This window comes from Crocuta crocuta, unplaced genomic scaffold (genome assembly GCF_008692635.1).
Source record: "Crocuta crocuta isolate KB4526 unplaced genomic scaffold, BGI_CrCroc_1.0 scaffold91-1, whole genome shotgun sequence".
Lineage (NCBI taxonomy): Eukaryota > Metazoa > Chordata > Mammalia > Carnivora > Hyaenidae > Crocuta > Crocuta crocuta.
Window position 1 is genome coordinate 2807701 of NW_027551575.1, and position 21525 is coordinate 2829225.

Below are 21525 nucleotides of genomic sequence, written 5' to 3' on the forward strand. Positions count from 1 at the left end.
AATAAGAAAATACACGAGCAAAAAAAATTATCTTTATGTTCCTGAGTTTGAGAATAACCTCCTTAGACCTGTAAATTAACAGCGAGAAAAATGTATATGGATTATGGTCAGTTCTTCAGTTTTGGCTGCAGGAGAATGCTAGTATACATTTCTTATATCCAACAGTCTGTTGGAATATTTTTATTGATCCTTTGTGATAAATTCCTGTATCTGATTCACATGGTCAATAAGATGGACTTTGGAAGTGATTTGCCAAATTATCTTGAGTTAGAACACCTTGGTATGAATTATCCAGAGAAGCACATTTTTTTTTCTTTAATTCTAATAAACTATTTAAATACAGAGTTAGAAATTACATTTCAAACATTACTAAATGGTAAATTCACTAATCTCTTTCTTCCTAGATTTAAATGAGAATTTATGGTAAAATTCAAAATTTTAAAGGGTACTGAATATTAGAGTAAAATGTGTATAATTTTTTCTGATCAAGTATATAATAGTAACCCATGTAATAGAAAAAAATATTGTTTCTGTATGTTAAGAGAGATATTAAGGCATATTTAAATTTAAGGCCCATTTGGGCTATTTTGGGAATCAAAGGGAAACACATTAAGAAACAGCTGATGGATGAGAAAGCATAAAAGTCTTCGAGAACTTTGAAACTGGGTAATGCCATGTGATTGTTTTAAGTTAATTCCAGTATTTCTTAGGAAAAATAGGCACCATGGCATCAATAAAATACTGTGAAGAAATGAAGTTGAGTATTGAAAATGGACCTGTCTTGTATTTAAATGACTTTAGAGAAATGGATTGGGAAATCCATGGATGCTGAGAAGCAGAAAATCTTACATCTTCCACTTGGAAAATCTTATCTATTCATATATTTTACTTCATAATTCTAAAAGAGTACTTCAAATCTGTTCACTTTTGCTTTGGGGTAAAAGATGACATTTTAACCTCTAACAAGTATATATACTCACTTCTGCAAATGACAAATTAATTGATAAATCATGTTCTGTTGTGTGTTTATAAATTAGGGTTTTTTTCCCTTCTCTAAATACTAATAATATACCTTAATTATTTTTTCCTTTTTTTCCCCCCTTAGCTAATATACTTGAGTGTCTAAATCTCTGTTGTTCAGTATAGTAGCCACTAACCACGTGTGGCTATTTAAATTTAAATTAATTTAAAATGAAAAAAAGTTCAAAATTCAGCCCCTCATTTTTACTAGCCACATTGCAAGTACTTGATAGACACGTACAATTAGTAGCTACTGTAAGGGACATCTCAAATTCTAGAACTTTCCAATATTATAGAAAGTTCTATTGGATGGCACTGATCTAAACTGTCAGGACAATTTAAAAATTCTTTGGGCATGTTTTCTGTATCTTACAAGTATGCTTACGTTACCTCACTTACATTTTCCTCTTCTGCTATTTCATATTATTTTTCTGTTTTTCAGTTTAAAAGGATGCTTAACCGGGAGCTCACCCATCTCTCTGAAATGAGTCGATCTGGAAATCAAGTGTCAGAGTATATATCAAACACGTTCTTAGGTGAGAATAACAATTTAAATGCAATTTCAAAATTTTCTTTTGAGTTGTTTGCTTTTGGAGGTGGATTGGGGGCACTAACTGATTTTGGAAACTACACATGTGCTAGGAATTTCATTTGTTTTCATTCATCCTGTTAGTAACTTGACTATCTAAGCCTCTAAGCTTTGAAATCTAAGGTGACAAAGTACATTTTTTTTATTTTTAGTTTTTATTCAGAACTTCAGGGATTCTCTGGATTCAAGTTCTATATTGCCAATTTTTCCAAAGCACTAAAATGTAAAATGTATTTTATAGAGAAATCTATGCATGCATCAACAAATTCTTGTTAAATGCCAGACATTGCTGGGCATTGGTAATGATAATTTAGAAATGGTTCTTGCCATCAATGAGTTATAGTCTAATGAACACCAAGCTCTAAATACAATATAACTGCTAATGAAAAGCTTACAGATAATAATAGTTGAGAATAGTTGAGAATGTGTTGTATTCCACCCCACCCCTCATCCACAGAAAGAAAATTCAGTAGGTGAAAGTCAGTAATGTGAACATATCCTTGATTTGCATGTACTTTCGAAACAAAATCGCTGTAACATCTAGTTAGCACTTTCACTAAACATATTTACGTAACACATGTTATGTGCAAGGATGAGTTACAGGAGCTCACTGCCTGGAAACAGTGCATGAATGTGCTGAGGTATTTACTTACTGTCTTTTATTTGAAAATAACAGTTGAATCTGACAGTTATTTATCACATGATATTGGAGGCTCTCTCTGCTCCCCTTGTTATATCATAAGGATTATCCCTCTATGGTACAGAAAATATAAAATAACAAAAACAATCTAAGTCATCCAAATATATTGTGTGTGTGGTTACATTATGACACATTTCAGTAAGCTGTTATTAAGTTCATCTAGTGTTGTTTTTACAATATATCTGTGAAATTCTTTCCTTTTCAAAGTACGTATTAAAACTGGAATCCTTAGCAGGCAAGAGCAATTTCTAAGCCACTAAGTGAATCTCCTGTAGGGACGGAGTTGATAAACAGTTGAAATCACCAATGTTTTGCTTTATCGAACTCTGCTATCATAAGTCTTGCAAAAAAATTTACAATGACATTCTATCCAAGTAGTAACCAGTCAATACATTTGATGTTAATTATTTTGCAGTGGGATGTATTTGCTCAATTTTGTGTTTAAGGATATCATACATAGTAAATACTCAGCTTCTCTAAAAGAAGTGTTTCTTGGAAAAATTTTCTGGAACATACAATGATTAATTAAAACCTGTACAGTTATGGATGTTATGATGAAAAAGTAATAACTCCCGTAGAATTCATATTAAATGTGGAACATTTTCTAAATGTCTTAAGATAAGCAACATGAAGTGGAAATTCCTTCTCCAACTCAGAAGGAAAAGGAGAAAAAGAAAAGGCCAATGTCTCAGATCAGTGGGGTCAAGAAGTTGATGCACAGCTCCAGTTTGACAAATTCAAGCATCCCGAGATTCGGGGTTAAAACTGAACAAGAAGATGTCCTTGCCAAGGTAAGATGACTTTAAGGATTGTAATCATAATATGCAGGGATGCTTTTTAATGCTTTTTGATTCTTTTTTAAATAGGTGGACTAGTTTATAAATTTGTGGGGTTCTTTTCTTTTGGAATGTGGGAAAGTACTTTTATAAAGCTCTTTATCAATTATTTGGGTATTGGGGCACCTGGGTGGCTTAGTTACTTAAGTAGCCAACTTTGTCTCAGTTCATGATCTCATGGTTCATGGATTCAAGCTCCACATCGGACTCTGTGCTGACAGTGAAGAGCCTGGAGCCTCCTCTGGATTTTGTGTCTCCCTCTCTGTGCCCCTCCTCCACTCAGGCTCTGTCTCTCTCTGTCTCTCAAAACTGAATAAATGTGGAAGGAAGGAAGGAAGGGAGGGAGGGAGGGAGGGAGGAAAGGGGAAGAAAGAAAGAAAGAAAGAAAGAAAGAAAGAAAGAAAGAAAGAAAGAAAGAAAGAAAGAAAGAAAGAAAGAAGGAAAGAAGGAAAGAAAAAGAAAGAAAGAAAGAAAGAAAGAGAAGGAAAGAAGGAAAGAAAGGATGGATGGATGGATGGATGGATGGGTAGATAGATAGGATAGAGAGACTGGATGACTGGATGGATGGATGGATGGATGGATGGATGGATGGATACATAGATAGATAGATAGATAGATAGATAGATAGATAGATAGATAGATAGATAGATAAGATGGATGGACAGATGGACAGACAGACAGAAAGACAGAACAAGAAAGAATAGATGATAGACAGATAGGATATTATTAATATGTGGATTTAGACAGGTGGTTTGGTTATATGTTTGTTACTTTTTTGCATCTGCATTTGATTATTTGACCTTAAGGAGTTAGAAGTTTTAATATCTTTTGTGCTTCAGAATAGTTAAGATTTGTGAACAGATTTTATCTATTAAAGAAATCCCTTGAGATTGATAGTCAAGTATGTAGGTAACATTGTATTGTCAAAGCCATAAGGTCAAGCCATACTATTCAGTTTTCAGTACTTTTAAGTGGTTTTACCTAAAGTTTGCGGGTACTTACATGGTGCATCCATTGCATTTAAAATTAATCTTTCAATAAGTCAGGCAGAGAAAGACAGTTACCATATGTTTTGACTCATATGTGGAACGGGAGAAACTTAACTGAGGACCAAAGGGGAGGGGAAGGGGAAAATACAGTTAAAGAGAAGGGAGACAAACCACAAGAGACTTTTAAAACACTAAGAACAAACTGAGGGTTGACGGGGGATGAGGTGAGGGGAAGGGGGTTGATGGGCATGGAGGAGGGCACTTGTTGGGATGAGCACTGGGTGTTGTATAGACACCAGTTGGACAATAAACTATATTTTAAAAAATGAATCTTTTTTTAAGTTACCATTCCTTTTATTAAATTCAGTAATGTTTAAGTGACCATGCTCATTGATTCGTGTTCTACTTCTGCCTCGTGATTTTTTTCAATCTTTCTTTAACCTCAGGAACTAGAAGATGTAAACAAATGGGGCCTTCATGTTTTCAGAATAGCAGAGCTGTCTGGTAACCGGCCTTTGACTGTTATCATGCATACTATTTTTCAGGTAACATGGTGAAATTCTGTCACCTTTTCTTTTTTTGGTGATACAGTGTCTAGTTTGTGAAGTGTGCTTATGTTTTATCTTCTTTACTATTCACCCTCTTTTGCTTATTTTGATACTTTTTTCTTGCTTGCCCCATACCAAGGGATACATGGTAACCAAGGTTAGATTTTTAACCTAACCTAGTGTGGGGTCAAATACAACTAAACCAATATTGTTATTTTTTTCTATTTAAAAAGAAGAGGTCATTTGGGAAAATTCAAGCAATTCATTAAAACAGGAGTTTAAGGTCTACATGATTTTTAAAAATCTGCATGACCCTGACTTGTAGAGAGAACAGAGCGCTAAGTAAAGAATGAATAAGCCTCTTGCTGCTGACTTGCCTTAGATTATAGTTTCTTCAGTCATTGTTTTTTGTACTGCTCTTTTCTCCATATCCGTTTCCCACTCCTGTTGAGCTTTTGCCCCAGCTCAGAGTTATTATATCAATGAGGAGCTGAGGCTATGTAGATCCCTTGGGACTGGTATGGCATATTCCAACCCTAGAGAACATTCTGTGTTCCATTGGTGTGATCCACTAGCGAAGGCAATGATGCGGGGTTGAAGCTGCTTTCACGATTATGGAGCACATGTAAGACATGCTTACAGTTGGCAACTCATTCCCAACAGCATACCTCTTGGGAAAAGCAAGGTTGGGCTCCAGCAGGACAACCCTACCCTGGTTTTTTTCCCCCAAAGTCCCTGAACATTCTCACTATACACTGCAAGAGTGCTCTTTTCATTTCTGGGTTATCCATAGGTGATATTGGGCATGTTTTGTTTCTCTTAACACACTCTGTAGAAAAACTTTTTGTGTGAAGCCAAAATGTGAAGAGGATTTCCTTTCCAACAGGAACGGGATTTATTAAAAACATTTAAAATTCCAGTAGACACTTTAATTACATACCTTATGACCTTGGAAGACCATTACCATGCTGATGTGGCCTACCACAACAATATTCATGCTGCAGATGTGGTCCAGTCAACACATGTGCTGTTATCTACACCTGCTTTGGAGGTAAATCTGGTTTCTAAAACTTTGATACCATTAACCTGCTACACTTAAACATCTCTTAAACTTTTATACTGAAGGGTGTGCAGGACAGAAAATAATTGGCTTCATTGGTACTATGTTAAGTTACAAGGGGAAAATGTTGTGATTTCAGTGTTTGATGAATTGTGCCTGTGAAAATTGGTCAGAGATTTAGGATTCATCTGTTGATGATACTGCTTTGAAATGATCTCATGGACATTCTATAAAGTACATCTGGCTTACTCAGTTTCAGTTAGTTTTTGGAATTTAGTCTGATGGTTTTTGCATTTATAGTTGAAAGGGTGATTATTATTTATAAGATGTAGACAGTGCTTTGATTTTTTTATAGAATTTTTCAGAAATAAACACATCTTTAATTCTGTCAGATTTTAAGAATTTGTTCCATCAAATGTTTATTCAAACAGTTTGATTTCTGTAATCATTCAGGGGAAAGATTCTCTTTTGCTAATATATTTAATATGTTTTTTAGTTCAGATTGTTTTCATTGTAAAATTGTGTTCATACCTCACCATTTGAGTGAGTGGTTCTCAGCAGCGGGGCAGGGAGATGGGGGGCCAGGGGGGTTCTTCCCTTTCCCTTCTACCCTGATCCCCCAGGGACATTTGGCAGTGTGTGGAGATACTGTTGTCTGTCACAACCTGGCGATCTTATGGGTAGAGGCCAGGGATCCTATTAACAGTACTACAGTGCACAGGATAGCCTCCCACAACAAAGAATTATCTGGCGCCAAATGTCAGTTCTGCTGAGATCAATAGTCCCTGGTTTGAATAAAAGAAAACAATCACTCTTGTCATTAATTTTATGTACATTTTCAGAATATCCTTAAACATCTTAAATACTTCTAAAATAAGCTGCTATTTTGAAACTCCATTTTGTTTTCCATCAAATTCTGGGAAGTAATTTCACATTTGTATATATTTTGATTTGTATTATTGCAGAGTAATAATGTTATTATCTATACTGTCTGGTTTTACAGGCTGTGTTTACAGATTTGGAGATTCTTGCAGCAATTTTTGCCAGTGCAATACACGATGTAGATCATCCGGGTGTGTCAAATCAGTTTCTGATCAATACAAGTGAGTGAAATTTATTAATGCAGAAAAAAATTCTTCCTTTGTACATTTTAGAATGACTGAGTGTCTTTATAAACTTGGGGTGTTTCTAGAGCCATAATGTTCTTTTGCAATGTGTACATATGCATTTTATTGATAGTGTAGGAACATCTCTTATTGTCTCTTTTGACTTCTCCTTTATTAAAGTATTTTTAACCTTTTTAAGTTTTTTGTCGTGACACCTCATCAGATAAGAAGTTGTTACTGAATTTACAAATAGGAAAAGTGGTAGAGACTGTCTAATACAGACCTCTCCAACACACAGCTGCATAGAAAACCTCTGAGGCAATGTTTAGGCAGTGTCTGAGCTATGCCTTTGCAAAGAGGTTTTAGTTTTACAAAAATTCTATTTTTTTGGTACTTGAAATTAATTGGTAAATGATTTAAATATACTGTTATTTAATGTCCTCCCACCACAGGTAGATTACTGTCATAAATTCACTTTTATACACAAAAAAATAAATTCAAAGTTGTTAAAAGAGGTTTTTTAGTATCTATGAAAAATCTGCTTTTCTTTTTTGCCAGGAGTTTGTAGATAATAGCCTTTTCATGATTAAAGAAGTTGAACTCCATGGTGTCTTTTCATTCCCCATTTACTTCCTATACTTCGCTGCAGCCAGATTTAAAGAGACAATTTAAATGTAGTCTTAGTTTGAGAGATTTAAGATTGTGTCAATTTTTATATTTTAATTTTCTTCTGGATTACTCTGTAACAAAATGCACCTTAGTGACTCATTTATATGTCAGAGGATTGGAAAAGTCATGGATTTCCTGAAAGATGTGGTTACTCAAGTACATTTTAGAAGTCTGGTTTATGAACTTACTTACCCGGGATTAGACAGAATAACATTTCCTGTTCTAGCTATCTTATGAGAACCTACAGCGAGGTGCTTTCAAGAGTCGTCAAAGCATTAATAAATATTAATACACATTAGATACAGCTGTATATCAGTGCTGAGGGTTGACTGTCCTTCTGGGAAAAATGAGGAGGTCATATAGTACAGTGTATAGTACAGTATACCCTGGCACTTTTCCTTAACCTGACCTGATGATTTTGATTCTCATGCGTGTCTTGCTGTGTTCCTAATTTTACAAATTTTAAACAAATACATAATTTTGTTTTCATGTCTGCCTTTAAAAAGGATGCATTTTTCCTTTAAATTAACACCAGAAACAGAAACTAGTATATTGTCTTTGCATTCTACTTTATACAGTATTGTATGTTTTCTTATTATAACATTACAAGTAAGAAAAGATTAGAGAAGAAATCAATTAAAACAATTTATAATAAAGTCATTGTCTCTAAGTCCTTTGATAATTTTTTTAAGAAAAATGAGAACCAGCTCTATGATTCTCTCTTGTAGACCCTCTAAGGTCAAAGGAGCTTAGGCTGGCACTAGAGGACGCTGGCAGGCAGTAGGGTCCCCATGGTGTCTAAAATTTAAGCTAGTAAGGCCTCAGGCCACAGAGGAATCTGATGCGCTCCCATGTCTGAGACCATCTGAATAGATAATAGTTAAAATTTAGGGGAGAATTATAAATACAGTGACAGTGGCCAAGGGTGTCTGTTTAAGGTCATTTTGCTGATGACTTGCCCAAAGTGGAAGGATAACTGATCCTGCTTCTGGAAGTACTTTGTTACTCAGTGATGGTATGAAGATCTCCTCTCCGTGAGACCTCAGCAACACTGGGAGGTTAACAGTTCCCAGAGCAGCTTTGGGCCGCTAATGTTCTCTTGAGGGTGGGGTGTGAGGAGGCTGTTATTCCTGAGAGAATGAATCAGCATCATCACCTGGTACAGGAATGTATCCAAGGGTTGATCAAGGCCCCAGGTCGTTGTGAGAGTCACTGCCTTAGTTAGCTTTAGACTAGGGGTCATGCCAGTAGGCATTTTATTTCAGGACGCAGAAGAGGCTTAGCATGTAACCGGTGACAAGAAGAAAGTTTTAATTTCACAGCATTCTATAAAGGAGTCCCTCTCATAACTTGTAAACTTATAATAAAAAGCTTTGTGAAGAACTCCATCAAAATTATGTGATTTGTTTTGCAGCAAATCCTTTTTAATAGACAGTATATGTTTTCTGTTGTTTTCATGGATGGATTGAGCCTCAGTGGCTCAGACTAGCACACTCTCAGCTCTCACCTTGGAGCTGGTGCTGCCCACTTGTCCAAAGCCCAGGGTTGAATCCGTTTCTTGTAATAGAGAAGTCTAAAAGACTTCTAATCATCATATTTAAAAATTTAGAGCTGGTTTATTTTAAGGATGCTAGAGGCACAGTGAGGTTGCATGGCCCTGTCTGGTAGAAGGGTTCTGGAGCTCACCTGGCTGCTTCCCAGTCCAGATTCTCCTCTTATTCTTAGTTGTGACAATAAATTTCCATCATTCATTCCACACTAGGTACCAAGTGATTTGATAGTAATGATGCATACACTCATTGTAAACAGGCTGGAGGTTTTGAAGACAGATATCGTTTCTACCTGACTGAGATGGTTAGGTTTTGTAAATGATTTGGGGGAATGGAGGAATCTGAGTAGGATTTTAAGAAGTTGAAATTTCAGGGGGAGAAGCTGTGTAAGTCTTTTTCAAGGCTAGTACATGTAAATAAACCCATAAAATATAAATAGCATCATAAGGTTTTGAATATAACATACTGGAGAGTATTTATCCTAACAAAGCATTTGACTTCACAGCATTGTTTTCTGAAACAGTAAAGCATTGTCAAAAGTGCAGTATCTATATAGTATTAAATTTTACTTGGAAAACAAGTAATTTGAGTTTATAGGAAAGATGCCTAAGTTCTAGGGGTAAAGATAAAGTCACATTAGTCATGTGTTCAAAACATACAGCTTTGATTTCCAAGAGCAGAGGCATTTCACTCTATTAAACTGGAGCTGGATTTAGCTACCAGCACACACACATTTTTATTTCTCTAGTCTCATTGTAAAACAAGCTTTCCATAGCCGTATCTGTGGATTTTATATAAAATGTTATTTTCTACATAAATCTAGCACTTTGAAAATAAGGATAAATTCATTTTTATCAAATGTGATTACATAGAAATGATACAGAGATTATTATTTTATTCAACAACAACAAAATATATTGAGAGCCTACTATGTGCCAAACAGTGTTCTAGGCACTAGGGATATATGGGTGAGCAAGATAATGGCCTGGCTCTGAAGACCTTGCATTCTGCCAGGAAAAAGAAAAAAAAAAAAAAAACAGACTAAAACACATGAATATCAGATGGTACTAGTTTGGTGGATAAAAATAGTGCAGGTTATGGACATAGGCAGTGAATGAATTGAGGGAGGGAATCAAACAGTTTTAATCCTTTATCTTTGGCAACTAGAAAATAAAACTACCACTTCCTTCCCCATTTCAAGGAGAAATACTTTGTTCAGAAGTGCCAGGAGAAACCAGAAAACCATGCACATTAGATGAGTAATGTTTCATTTTATATAAGGTCTTAAGTCTCTAAGTGGGTTGGGAGGTCTTTGGAAGAGACTGGTAAGACCTGCACAGAGATAATGACAAAGTGGAATGTGATTAGTGCCAAAAGAGTGGTACAAAGTATAAAGGAGTTTACAGCAGAAAGTGAGCAGTTTGGGGGTGCCTGGGTGGCTCAGTCAGTTGAGCGTCCAGCTTTGGCTCAGGTCATGATCTCACAGTTCGTGGGATTGAGCCCCGCATCAGGCTCTTTGGTGACAGCTCAGAGCCTGGAGCCTGTCTTTGGATTCTGCGTCTCCCTCTCTCTCTGACCCTCCCCTGCTCATGCTGTCTCTCTCTCCCTCAAAAATAAATAAAACATTAAAAGGAAAAGTTAACAAGAAAGTGAGCAGTTCCACCTGTGGTAATCAGGAAAGGTTCCATGGACTCGTTACTGGGCTTTAAAGATGAACAAATTTCAACAGAAATGTTCTATAAATTATTTTCTCACCCCGAATCCTACCTCCGCCTCTGTGCTACTGTACATTAGAGCAAAGTATGAAGCATAACTTTCTGATGATTCCTAAACTTTCAAGAAACTCTATATAGAAGTACTCTAGTAGCATCTTTGGAAAATAAACTTCTCAGGAGATGCAGAATCTTTCTTTCATTAGATATTACCACATGCCATCAGCCCTAAGGAAGAGTAGAAAGGTAAATGACTACCCTGAGATTCAGTTGTGACAATATCCACCACCTTCCTGTCAGCAGCCCGAAAACTGGAGAATAAGGGGGTAGATCAGTAAGGATTATTTTTGTTGCTTTCTGTCCAGTCTGGATTCTCATTCCAAGGATCTTGCACCTCCTGGGTGCAAGGGCATCTTTACATTGATTGGAGCTGAGACTCTTTGTTGTAGCACCCATACCATACATCACCCTCTTCCTTAAAGTAACAGCTACTCACCTTGTTCCTCTTCACGCTCACAGCCTTAAAATCTTGTTTCTTTCTTTGTGAAGTATCTAAGCCAGTCTGGGTTTTTGTAAGCCTGAGTCAGTTCATTTATTAATGCCTCTTATCTACATGCATATTTATTCCCTTAAAAGAACCCTAAATATTAATTGGGCATTATTTGTCGTTTCAGAAAACATTTGTCTTCCTTCCAATATATATTTATTTAATAGGATTCTACTGTACAAACAATAATACCAAGTGCTAAGATCCTATATAGTATTAATCTTTTTATTTCTGTATGTTTAACCACCTGTAGATAAATGATCATAGTCAGAGTTTGACTATTTTAAAAAAAGGTTTTAATATTTATTCATTTTTGAGAGAGACCATGAAGGAGAGGGGAGGGGCAGAGAAAGGGATCAAGCTCCAGGCTCTGACCTGTCAGAACAGAGCCTGATGTAGGGCTCAAACCTATGAACTACGAGGTCATGATCTCATCTGAATTGAAGCCAGACACTTAACCGACTGAGCTACCCAGGCACCCCATTTAGAGGCTATTTAAGTGTCAGACTTAACCAGATACTATCTGAATGAACACTATTGTTTTATCCCCCCAAAAGAGAATATACACACCTACTCCTTGGTATTCTAGACCTCTCTATTCCTACAGTTCAAGAGCAGATATTTAGATGTATACATTCCTATGTCTATAGTACTAGTAAATTCATAAGATTTAACAATAGAAGTATGTCTTAAACCTTTCTTCTCCTTCCGAGTTCCTTGAAAATAGTCATTGAGTAGCATTGACACTTTGTTTCTTAGAAAAGAGTGTATATTTCCCACGCATTAGTCAGAAAAAAAGATAAAATACACGTGCTTTTGGTCTTTACAGTGGCCTAAGTGGAAACAGAATAAAACACCCAATTTTCTTTAATGACTACCTTATAGAGTTGGGTCTGCTATTTACAGGAACCAAGAAAGAGGCAGGATCTTGATGTCTAAAATGCATAGGTCCAGGGCAGTCATAAGGGAGCAGCAAAATCTTTACCATGGAGTTATTACGTAGGTAGCTGACCTCCTGTCTCTGTGAAGTCCTGAGCATGCAGGTGGGAAGGGCAATATACACATATATAGTCACTGCCATGATACTCAGAAAAGAACATGGGAAAAATGAGTAAAGCTTTGACTTTCAAAGCTATACTATGAAAGAAAATGAGTAAGAGCAGCATGAACAAAACTAATATTGTTCATTTGTTCCAAACTGTTCTTGAGTACAAACCTAAATCACATGATCCTTTTATTCTGTGAAATGTTGGGTAATAGTCCACAGTTAATCAGGAACCTGACAACTTATGCTGTTAAGAAGCTGTAGGTATTAAAAATGATGTCACGTTCTGCTGCTCATGAAGCTACCTGTGACATATCTGGAGGGGAGGTTCAAACATATTTGGTCCAACCCTTCTTCCACTTTAGAAAAGACGCAGCTGAGGGGTTCACAGAGTGAAATGACTTATCATATGTCAGTAGCATTAGAATTCACTCCCAAGATTCCATTGCTCTTTCCAATATCCTTTCCAACATATCCTTTCCTGGGTGTTGTCCTGTAATGGTAAGGCTGGCAGAGATATTGAGGGAAAAATGCTTCTTAAACCCACAGTGTCTCAGATATGAAGAAGACAATAAACTTAGGAAAAAATGGCTTTGCTTATCTTCTATCTCCTTTCTTTAAGACTCTGAACTTGCCTTGATGTACAATGATTCTTCTGTCTTGGAGAACCATCATTTGGCCGTGGGCTTTAAGTTGCTTCAAGAAGAAAACTGTGACATTTTCCAGAATTTGACCAAAAAGCAAAGACAATCATTAAGGAAGATGGTCATTGACATTGTAAGTAGCTGTTAAAAGCAAAAAAGAGAGTTGTGATGCAAGCTGTTTTTAAGAGTAAGAATGAGATGAGTATCAGGTAAATGAAACCGTGTGTTTCAAAACATGTTGTTGCCCCTTATGTTTGAGAAGCATCCGGTGCTGCCGGCAGTGATTTCTGTAATGGGATTTCTCATTCTAGCAGTTGGGAGTTAAGAGTAGTGACCATTCGCCCTCATCATTCTGGTTTTATTTTCTGAAGCTCTCCAGTCCGGTGGCAGACAGGGAGAGATGACTAACAAAAGTTATGAGTATGAAAGGATTTTTTCCACTTATAAAATGGAAAAAAATCAATTTATGTCAGTACACAGTGCTGTTTAGAGATATCCATGACTGCTTTAATGCATATTGTTCACAGTGATAACGAGACACAGGAAAACCTCTGGTTATCAATGACTTATAACTTTGTATACACAAAGGTAGGAATCGTGTGTCTTGGATCAGCAGAAAATTAACCAGAATAGTCTGTTTCTGAAGTACTCTGTGAGGATCCTTGAATAACTTAATCATAGTCCAGGTACCACTTACTTTCTAATCAAAGGAGTAGAAAGAATTTCAGAACATGTGCTAATTTCTTATCCACAGGAATATCCTCCCTTTTTTACACCATGAAAGTGGTTGCTAACCTTCTGTGTATTGCATGTATTTATCTGGCCTTCAAGATACCCTATAGCAAAGCAGAAGAGGCTACCCAAATGAGTAGTGTAGGACTCCCATTCCCTACCACCAGACACCCCAGTAGTTTTCCATTTCTTTCATCCTCTACGTTCATATTATCCTGTGCGAATTCTGACTTTTTTCCTCTGGACTTTGCTCCTTACTAAAATACTCTTGTTTTTTAAGGTACTTGCAACAGACATGTCAAAACACATGAATCTACTGGCTGATTTGAAAACTATGGTGGAAACTAAGAAAGTGACAAGTTCTGGAGTTCTTCTTCTTGATAATTACTCTGATAGGATTCAGGTAAAGCATTATTTGAATTTGTTCTGTGTGTGCACAAGTGTCTGTGTGTAACTTTGATAAGGTGTGCCTCCTTTCTTCCAACTTACAATTTTAGTAATTATAAGAAGAACTTTTAACCAAATTCTTTTTTTAATGTTTATTTATTTTTGAGAGAGAGACAGAGACAGAGCGTGAGTCGGGGAGNACAATTTTAGTAATTATAAGAAGAACTTTTAACCAAATTTTTTTTTTAATGTTTATTTATTTTTGAGAGAGAGACAGAGACAGAGCGTGAGTCGGGGAGGGGCAGATAGAGAGGGAGACACAGAGTCTGAAGCAGGCTCCAGGCCCTGAGCTGTCAGCACAGAGCCTCACACAGGGCTTGAATTCATGAACCCAAAATCATGTATTTCAAAACTTAAGCAACTGAGCCACCCAGCCACCCCAATAACCAAATTCTTAATTTTGAGAATTAGCCAGATAAAATTCTATTGGTCTCTTCACTTGCATATGCATTAAAAAACAAACAAACAAACAAAAAAAAAACCCTAATGTCTCAGAAAACCAACCACTTAAGCAGCTCCAAATCGAATCAGCCGTGCACACATAAACTGTTTCTCATGATATTTAGGTATAGAAGTGGCAGAAATTTGGGCTATTAATACAAGTGAGAAGCATACACAGACACATCACAGTTGAGCTGTTTGGAAGGAACCTTACACTACATGTATTTTTAAGTATCACATTCATCCAATGTGAATTTCTAGTAAAAAAAAAAAAGGAAAGAAAAGAAAAAAGTAGCAGCAGGTACTGAGTAGAAAAAGCGTTTGTCTATTTTAGGTCCTTCAGAATATGGTGCACTGTGCAGATCTGAGCAACCCAACAAAGCCTCTTCAGCTGTACCGCCAGTGGACTGACCGAATAATGGAGGAGTTCTTCCGCCAAGGAGACCGAGAGAGAGAGCGGGGCATGGAGATAAGTCCTATGTGTGACAAGCACAATGCATCTGTGGAAAAATCACAGGTGATGCATAAAGTTTGCAGAGACTTGAATATTTGATTACTTTGTATCCACATCATACAGTATTTCACTGGGTTTTTTAAATTATTTTTCTTTTGACAGGCTCAGTTTCACATTAGTGTTTATGAGCCAAAAAACTCATTCGTATGATTTTAATTCATATGGTTGTATATACATTTCTCATGACATCACATTCATTCATTATGACTCTTTTCATATAGTATATACATATATAGAGAATTCCAGCTATCTGAACTCATATGTGAATTCAGTCATATGAAGAGACAAAGAGTACCTGGCCTGATTTCAGTTATCCAGATTCACCTATAAATTGGCCATTCTAAAATAAAGTCCAGGTCTGATGTCCTAAACAAATGGAAATTTTTTACATGATAAGCATACACCTGAACTAAGAGTTCTTGCTAATTTTCACCAGCTGTTAACAATACGTTTATATGGTCTGCTGCCTAAAACAGTGACTGTTATACCAAACTCAGGTCAGAAGTCTTCTGTTCAGTGTTACATTTGTGGGCCATGTTATATTTATTATATTTTAATGTAAATTATTTTATGTATATCAATCAGTGTAAGTAAATACATAATCAGGTATATTTGCAGAATCTACATAACCTTTCCCATTGTTTTGTAGTCCCAAGTCTTATACTCAAGTTGGAATTATTTTCTTCCACTAGGTGGGCTTCATAGACTATATTGTTCATCCTCTCTGGGAGACGTGGGCAGACCTCGTGCATCCTGACGCCCAGGATATTTTGGACACTTTGGAGGACAATCGTGAATGGTACCAGAGCACAATTCCTCAGAGCCCCTCCCCGGCGCCCGATGACCAGGAGGAAGGCCGGCAGGGTCAAACTGACAAGTTCCAGTTTGAACTAACTTTAGAGGAAGACGGCGAGTCAGACACTGAAAAGGACAGCGGAAGTCAAGTGGAAGAAGACACGAGCTGCAGTGACTCCAAGACTCTCTGTACTCAAGACTCAGAGTCTACTGAGATCCCCCTTGATGAACAGGTGGAAGAGGAGACAGTAGGGGAGGAAGAAGACAGCCAGCCCGAAGCCTGTGTAATAGAAGACCATTCTCCTGACACGTAACAGTGCAAAGACTTTCACACCTTTTTCTTTTTCTTTTTCTTTTTTTAATTTAAGTAGAAAAGTTGTTTCCAAAGTGCATGTCACATGCCACAACCATGGTCACACCTCACTGTCATCTGCCAGGATGTTTGTTGAACAAAACTGACCTTGACTACTCAGTCTGGCGCTCAGGAATATTGTAACCAGTCTTTTCACCTCCATGTCATCGGAGCAAGGGGGACGGACATCTTCACGAACAGCATTTTAACAAGATTTCAGCTTGGTAGAGCTGACAAAGCAGAGAAAATCAACTCCAAAATGTTTTCAAGAGAGTGTGGCTCATCAGGCAGCCCAAAAGTTGTTACGATTTGGGGTTTCTTTACTTTTTATTTGTTTGCAATCTTTTCAGCAGAAAGAAGGCATTACACAGACAGAGTGAACTCATGGATGAAGCAACAAATGTGTCAGGAACAGGACACAGCATGAATCTGTTACCCGGAGGAAGATGAGCCACAGAAATTGCATACTTTTCTAATTTCAAGTCTTCCTGATACATGACTGTATAGTGTGGTTCGGTGAGCTACACTGACCTCTACATTTTGTATGATATGTAAAACAGATTTTTTGTAGAGCTTACTTTTATTATTAAATGTATTGAGGTATTATATTTAAAAAAAACTATGTTCAAAATTTCATCTGCCACTGGTTATTTTTTTCTAAGGAGTAACTTGCAAGTTTTCAGTACAAATCTGTGCTACACTGGATAAATCTAATTTACGAATTTTACTTGCACCTTATAGTTCATAGCAATTAACTGATTTGTAGTGATTCATTGTTTTATATACCAACGACTTCCATATTTTAAAACAGAAACCGATTTTATGTTGCAGGAAACCCTTTTTGTAGGTCTTCATCTACTTAGCTTTCCATTTCCGTCTTTTCAGATAAGCAGAGTTGCTCTCACTGCTGTTTTTTTTCACGGTGTACAAAGTGAATATTTGTTCTGTGATACTTTGATGTGCATTCTGTCTAATGTGTCTTAAGCCTCATAAACAGTCATCAGTTGGTGTTGTCTGAAGCAAGTAAGAGATATATAAATACCCAGTAGCTAAAATGGTCTTTTTTAGATATTTTCCTACTTAGTGTCTTCTGATAACTTTTTGCTGTGTCAGTAGACCCTCATTTCACAAGTGCATGTCTTTGTAATAATCCTCACATTTTATGCTCATTTTTATTGTTTTCACAGTCAGTTGTAGTAAGAACTTTTTTCCCCTTGTGCCGCTTTATTATTTAGTGTGTGTTTGAACCTCTGTCCACGTTCACTAGATGGGGTCTATCAAATATATCACCACCATTCTGATTGATGAAAAGTAATCAGGCTAGAGTCACCATTTATTTCTACCACAAGGCCAAATATAATGCCAACCTTTAACCCTTGATTTACAGAGAAAAGTTAACAGCTAGCTAGGTAATTTTTTAAAATTATTAGCAAGATATATTAACGACCACCAGTACAACTAATGCTCTTTTGTTTCCATGATTTCACCATGAGATTAAGAACTATGTGAGGGACACTCTTGAGAAAAGATCTTAAGTGTAGCAACTACGCTTCCTTAATGGACAGCCTCGTAATGTAGAAATTGCTTTCTCAATTATCACTGGTCCACAAGTATCTCTTGTAGAGGAGAATATTTTTACATGCACCGAGGGAAAGAAGTTGATGGTGCTGCTGGCACCAGGGGTTTGGTAATATAGTGCCATCCTAAAATACAAGGCTGGGTAAGAAGATTCTACCTGAGTTACAGAGATAATTCTTGGCTGCAATTAGCACCAAAAAATGTATTCGAATTTTCGAGACTACTTTCCAGTATTTACCTTCAGTTGGCATCCTGGGACACTTAAATAGTTTGGAGTTCTCCCCGTTCCAGCTCTTAGTAAAGTATTTGCCTTGTCTACAAAGACGGGGAGCCCAAATAGTCATTTTTCACATTGATGTTTCAGGAGCTGAAATAGAGACTAAAAGGGTATCTGACCAAATGAAAAATAAATTAAACAGTCAAGAAAAACTGTAACCCTGAAAAGCATTTATATCGGGATTTTCTCAAGGGCCTTCTGGAGACTAATAACCAAGTCATCAGCCAGGGAAAGGACCCAAGCTGAACAGAGTCCCTATTTTAATCCCCTGAGATCCACAGGGGAACTTCTGATAAGAAAAAAAAAAAAGAAAAAAAAATTATGTGGCTCTGATCTGTTCTTAGAGCAGAACAGGAATCAACTAATGAATTACCAGATTTCCACCCTCTTCCCTGAAAAAAGTCAGTAATCTTTCAAATAAAGTCCTGTGTTTAGCTAAGTGGTTTCATACGAACACTTGAAAACTCGTTTTAATTTTATTTGTCCTGGATGGAAGTCTAGAAGAAAAGGCAAACAATCTAGAGTGAGTTCCTTTATCCAAAATATTCTCATTCCCTCCTCTCACTACTGCTTGGTATTTCCCCCACAGAGTGCCTAAAATCCTAATAATAATAGAAAAAGTAGCAATATGTCACAAATCCGGACCTGGAAGGATTTGTAACCACATTGAAAACCGGAGTTGTTTCGTTTTCAGTTTGTTGGTTTATAATGATCACATGTTGTGAAGATACTCACCGATGGACAATCAAATTGTAGAAAAGGCATAATATCCAAGAGACGGACTAACGCACTGTACAGTCTGCTTACCCTCTCCCTTCTTTCTCTTGCCCTCTCTCTCGCCAAAGTGTGCTTCGGAATTATACACCGCTTTGAAGGGAACATCCTTTTACAAGTGGCTTTACATTTCCTAAAATGCCATAAGAAAATGCAATATCTGGGTACTGTATGGGGAAAAAAAAAAGTCCAAGTTCGCATAAAACCAGTACATTTCAGCTTGCAAGTTACTAAATACAATGCTGTTTTAATTTTCTTTTACATCACTTAAAATTCACAAAAAAATAATGTAGATAGAACAAATTGCAGACAAGGAAAAAAACTTGAATGAAATGGATTTTACAGAAAGCTTTATGATAATTTTTGAATGCATTATTTATTTTTTGTGCCATGCATTTTTTTTCTCACCAAATGACCTTACCTGTAATACAGTCTTGTTTGTCTGTTTACAACCATGTATTTATTGTAATGTACATACTGTAATGTTAATTGTAAATTATCAGTTCTTATTAAAACATCATCCCATGATGGGATGGTGTTGATATATTTGGAAACTCTTGGTGAGAGAATGAATGATGTGTATACATACTCCTTGTACATTTTCTTTTCTCCTGTAATATATATAGTCTTGTCACCTTAGAGCTTGTTTATGGAAGATTCAAGAAAACTATAAAATACATAAAGATATATAAATTTAAAAAACATAGCTGCAGGTCTTTGGTCCCAGGGCTGTGCCTTAACTTTAACCAATATTTTCTTCTGTTTTGCTGCATTTGAAAGTAAGGTAATGGGGGCGGGCTAGGGCTGGGCATTTTACATCCAAGCTTTGAACCAATTGGATTTCTGGCACCAGCTGGACTTGACAAAACCACAGTCAACCTCTGGAAGATTCTGTGACCCTTCTGAGTTATAAGCTTTTAAGTACTTCTTGCTGTGAAGCAGCACTGGATATATAATGATTCTTTTCCCTATCTCTTGATCAGGAGCTCCTCCAGCTAGTTACATCTGATTGTTGTTGTGAGGGGTTTTTGTGTGTGTGTGTTTTTTTTAACTTTCAAACACTACTTGGGAAAATATATTCTTGTCCAATGATAACAAAGTCTTTTTATAGACAAATGAACTTGATTTGAAACTAGAGCCATAGGTCACACTCATTTATTCATCAGCTCCTGTCATATTAAGAGAATATGTAATGTAAAAAATATATATATATAATATGAAAAGGTCATCTTTTTTTAACCCTGGAATTTGACTTTACCTAAGATCAACCAAATTTCCGTATGTATGTAAACCCAAAGATAAAACAGTTTTTATATGCCAGTTCACACAAAAATGATTTGCCATTCTCTATAATTTGTTTCTGCAAAACTTCTGTGGCTGTAGAATTTTAAAAGTTAACCTTGGTGTTGTGGCCAGCTCCCAAAAGCGTTCAAAAATTCCCACTGGGTGGTATGGAAACTGCCTCCCACTCTTGCCCAGCCCTCAGAGCATGTGACTTAGTGAGAGATTTTTTTCTAGAAAAAATGAGCCTCCTATTATTTTTTTTTTTTTGACACAAACTGTAGATTTTAGCAGCCCTGGCCCAAAGGAATTTGATTACTTTTGTTTTAAACAGTGCAAAGGGGACACTATAATTATGAAAAACCTCCTTCCTGATTTCAGTTGTTTTTAATTTTATTTCTTAGGATATGTTTTCAGAGTGGTAAATTGTGTGTGCGCATTACAAATGATGATTCTTTTAGTGGTTTCTTAGCCTCTTTACAGCCCATGGGGATAGTACTGTACATCAATACCTTCATATGAAATTTTTATATGCAATGAAAATAAAAGCATGGGTTGATTCTGCCTATTTATGACTCGATCTTTTAAAAAAAAAAGAAAATTATTTATTTTAAACTGTAGGTCAGTCAGCATAGGTTTCCAAGAGTGATGAAGATGGATAGATGAAATGCAAGGAGAATAGTGGCATTAAGTTAGTACTGATACATGTAATCAAATGACACCAAAAAAATTATCTAGATGGACTTTTCTATAGAAAGAAGTGCCCAAACTATTTAGATGGCCCCTCAGATGAAGCAGCGTTTTCCACATAGAATTGGGAACGGGACTTCTCTGCTTAACGAAGTGTTCTGGTATACCAAGTTATTCAGACATCGAACAATTATTTGTTGGATACGTACTCTGCCAATGACAAGGTTCTAGGGATTCAACGGAGAACAAGACAGAGTTTCTGCTTTCGTGAGCACATCCTCTGGAGGGGACACAGGCATTGAACACTTCCAAGCACGCATCGTCATTAAGAGCTCCGTACAACAGTCCTCAGTTTTTGTCAGCATTCAAGAGTCTCTCATGGTTTGCCTCTCTCCCTTTCCCCCACCATTTCCGCCCTTCTTCTCCCCCTTGTTCCTCCGTCAAGTTCCTCCTAATCCTCCTATACGTGCAAACATATGATATTTGTCCTTCTCTGCCTGACTTATTTCACTCAGCAGAACACCCTCAAGGTCCATCCATGTTGCTACACATGGCCAGATTTCATTGTTTCTCATTGCCATGTAGTATTCCATGGTATAGATAAACCACATCTTCTTGATCCATTCATC

At 36.7% G+C, this 21525-nt stretch overlaps 1 protein-coding gene across 3 annotated transcripts in view; it reads left to right on the forward strand.

The window, feature by feature from the left end:
* The window catches only part of LOC144221090 (3',5'-cyclic-AMP phosphodiesterase 4D), a 354077-nt gene extending 333303 nt beyond the window's left edge, over positions 1-20774 (forward strand). For all 3 annotated transcript variants that reach the window (XM_077751451.1, XM_077751450.1, XM_077751452.1), the window contains 9 exons: positions 1463-1556; positions 2928-3100; positions 4581-4679; positions 5569-5733; positions 6746-6845; positions 12994-13148; positions 14028-14150; positions 14970-15152; positions 15842-20774. In XM_077751451.1, coding sequence (XP_077607577.1) covers positions 1463-1556; positions 2928-3100; positions 4581-4679; positions 5569-5733; positions 6746-6845; positions 12994-13148; positions 14028-14150; positions 14970-15152; positions 15842-16258 — 1509 coding nt within the window. In that variant the 3' untranslated portion in view covers positions 16259-20774. The remainder of the gene's footprint in view (positions 1-1462; positions 1557-2927; positions 3101-4580; positions 4680-5568; positions 5734-6745; positions 6846-12993; positions 13149-14027; positions 14151-14969; positions 15153-15841) is intronic.
* The last annotated feature ends 751 nt before the right edge of the window (positions 20775-21525 follow it).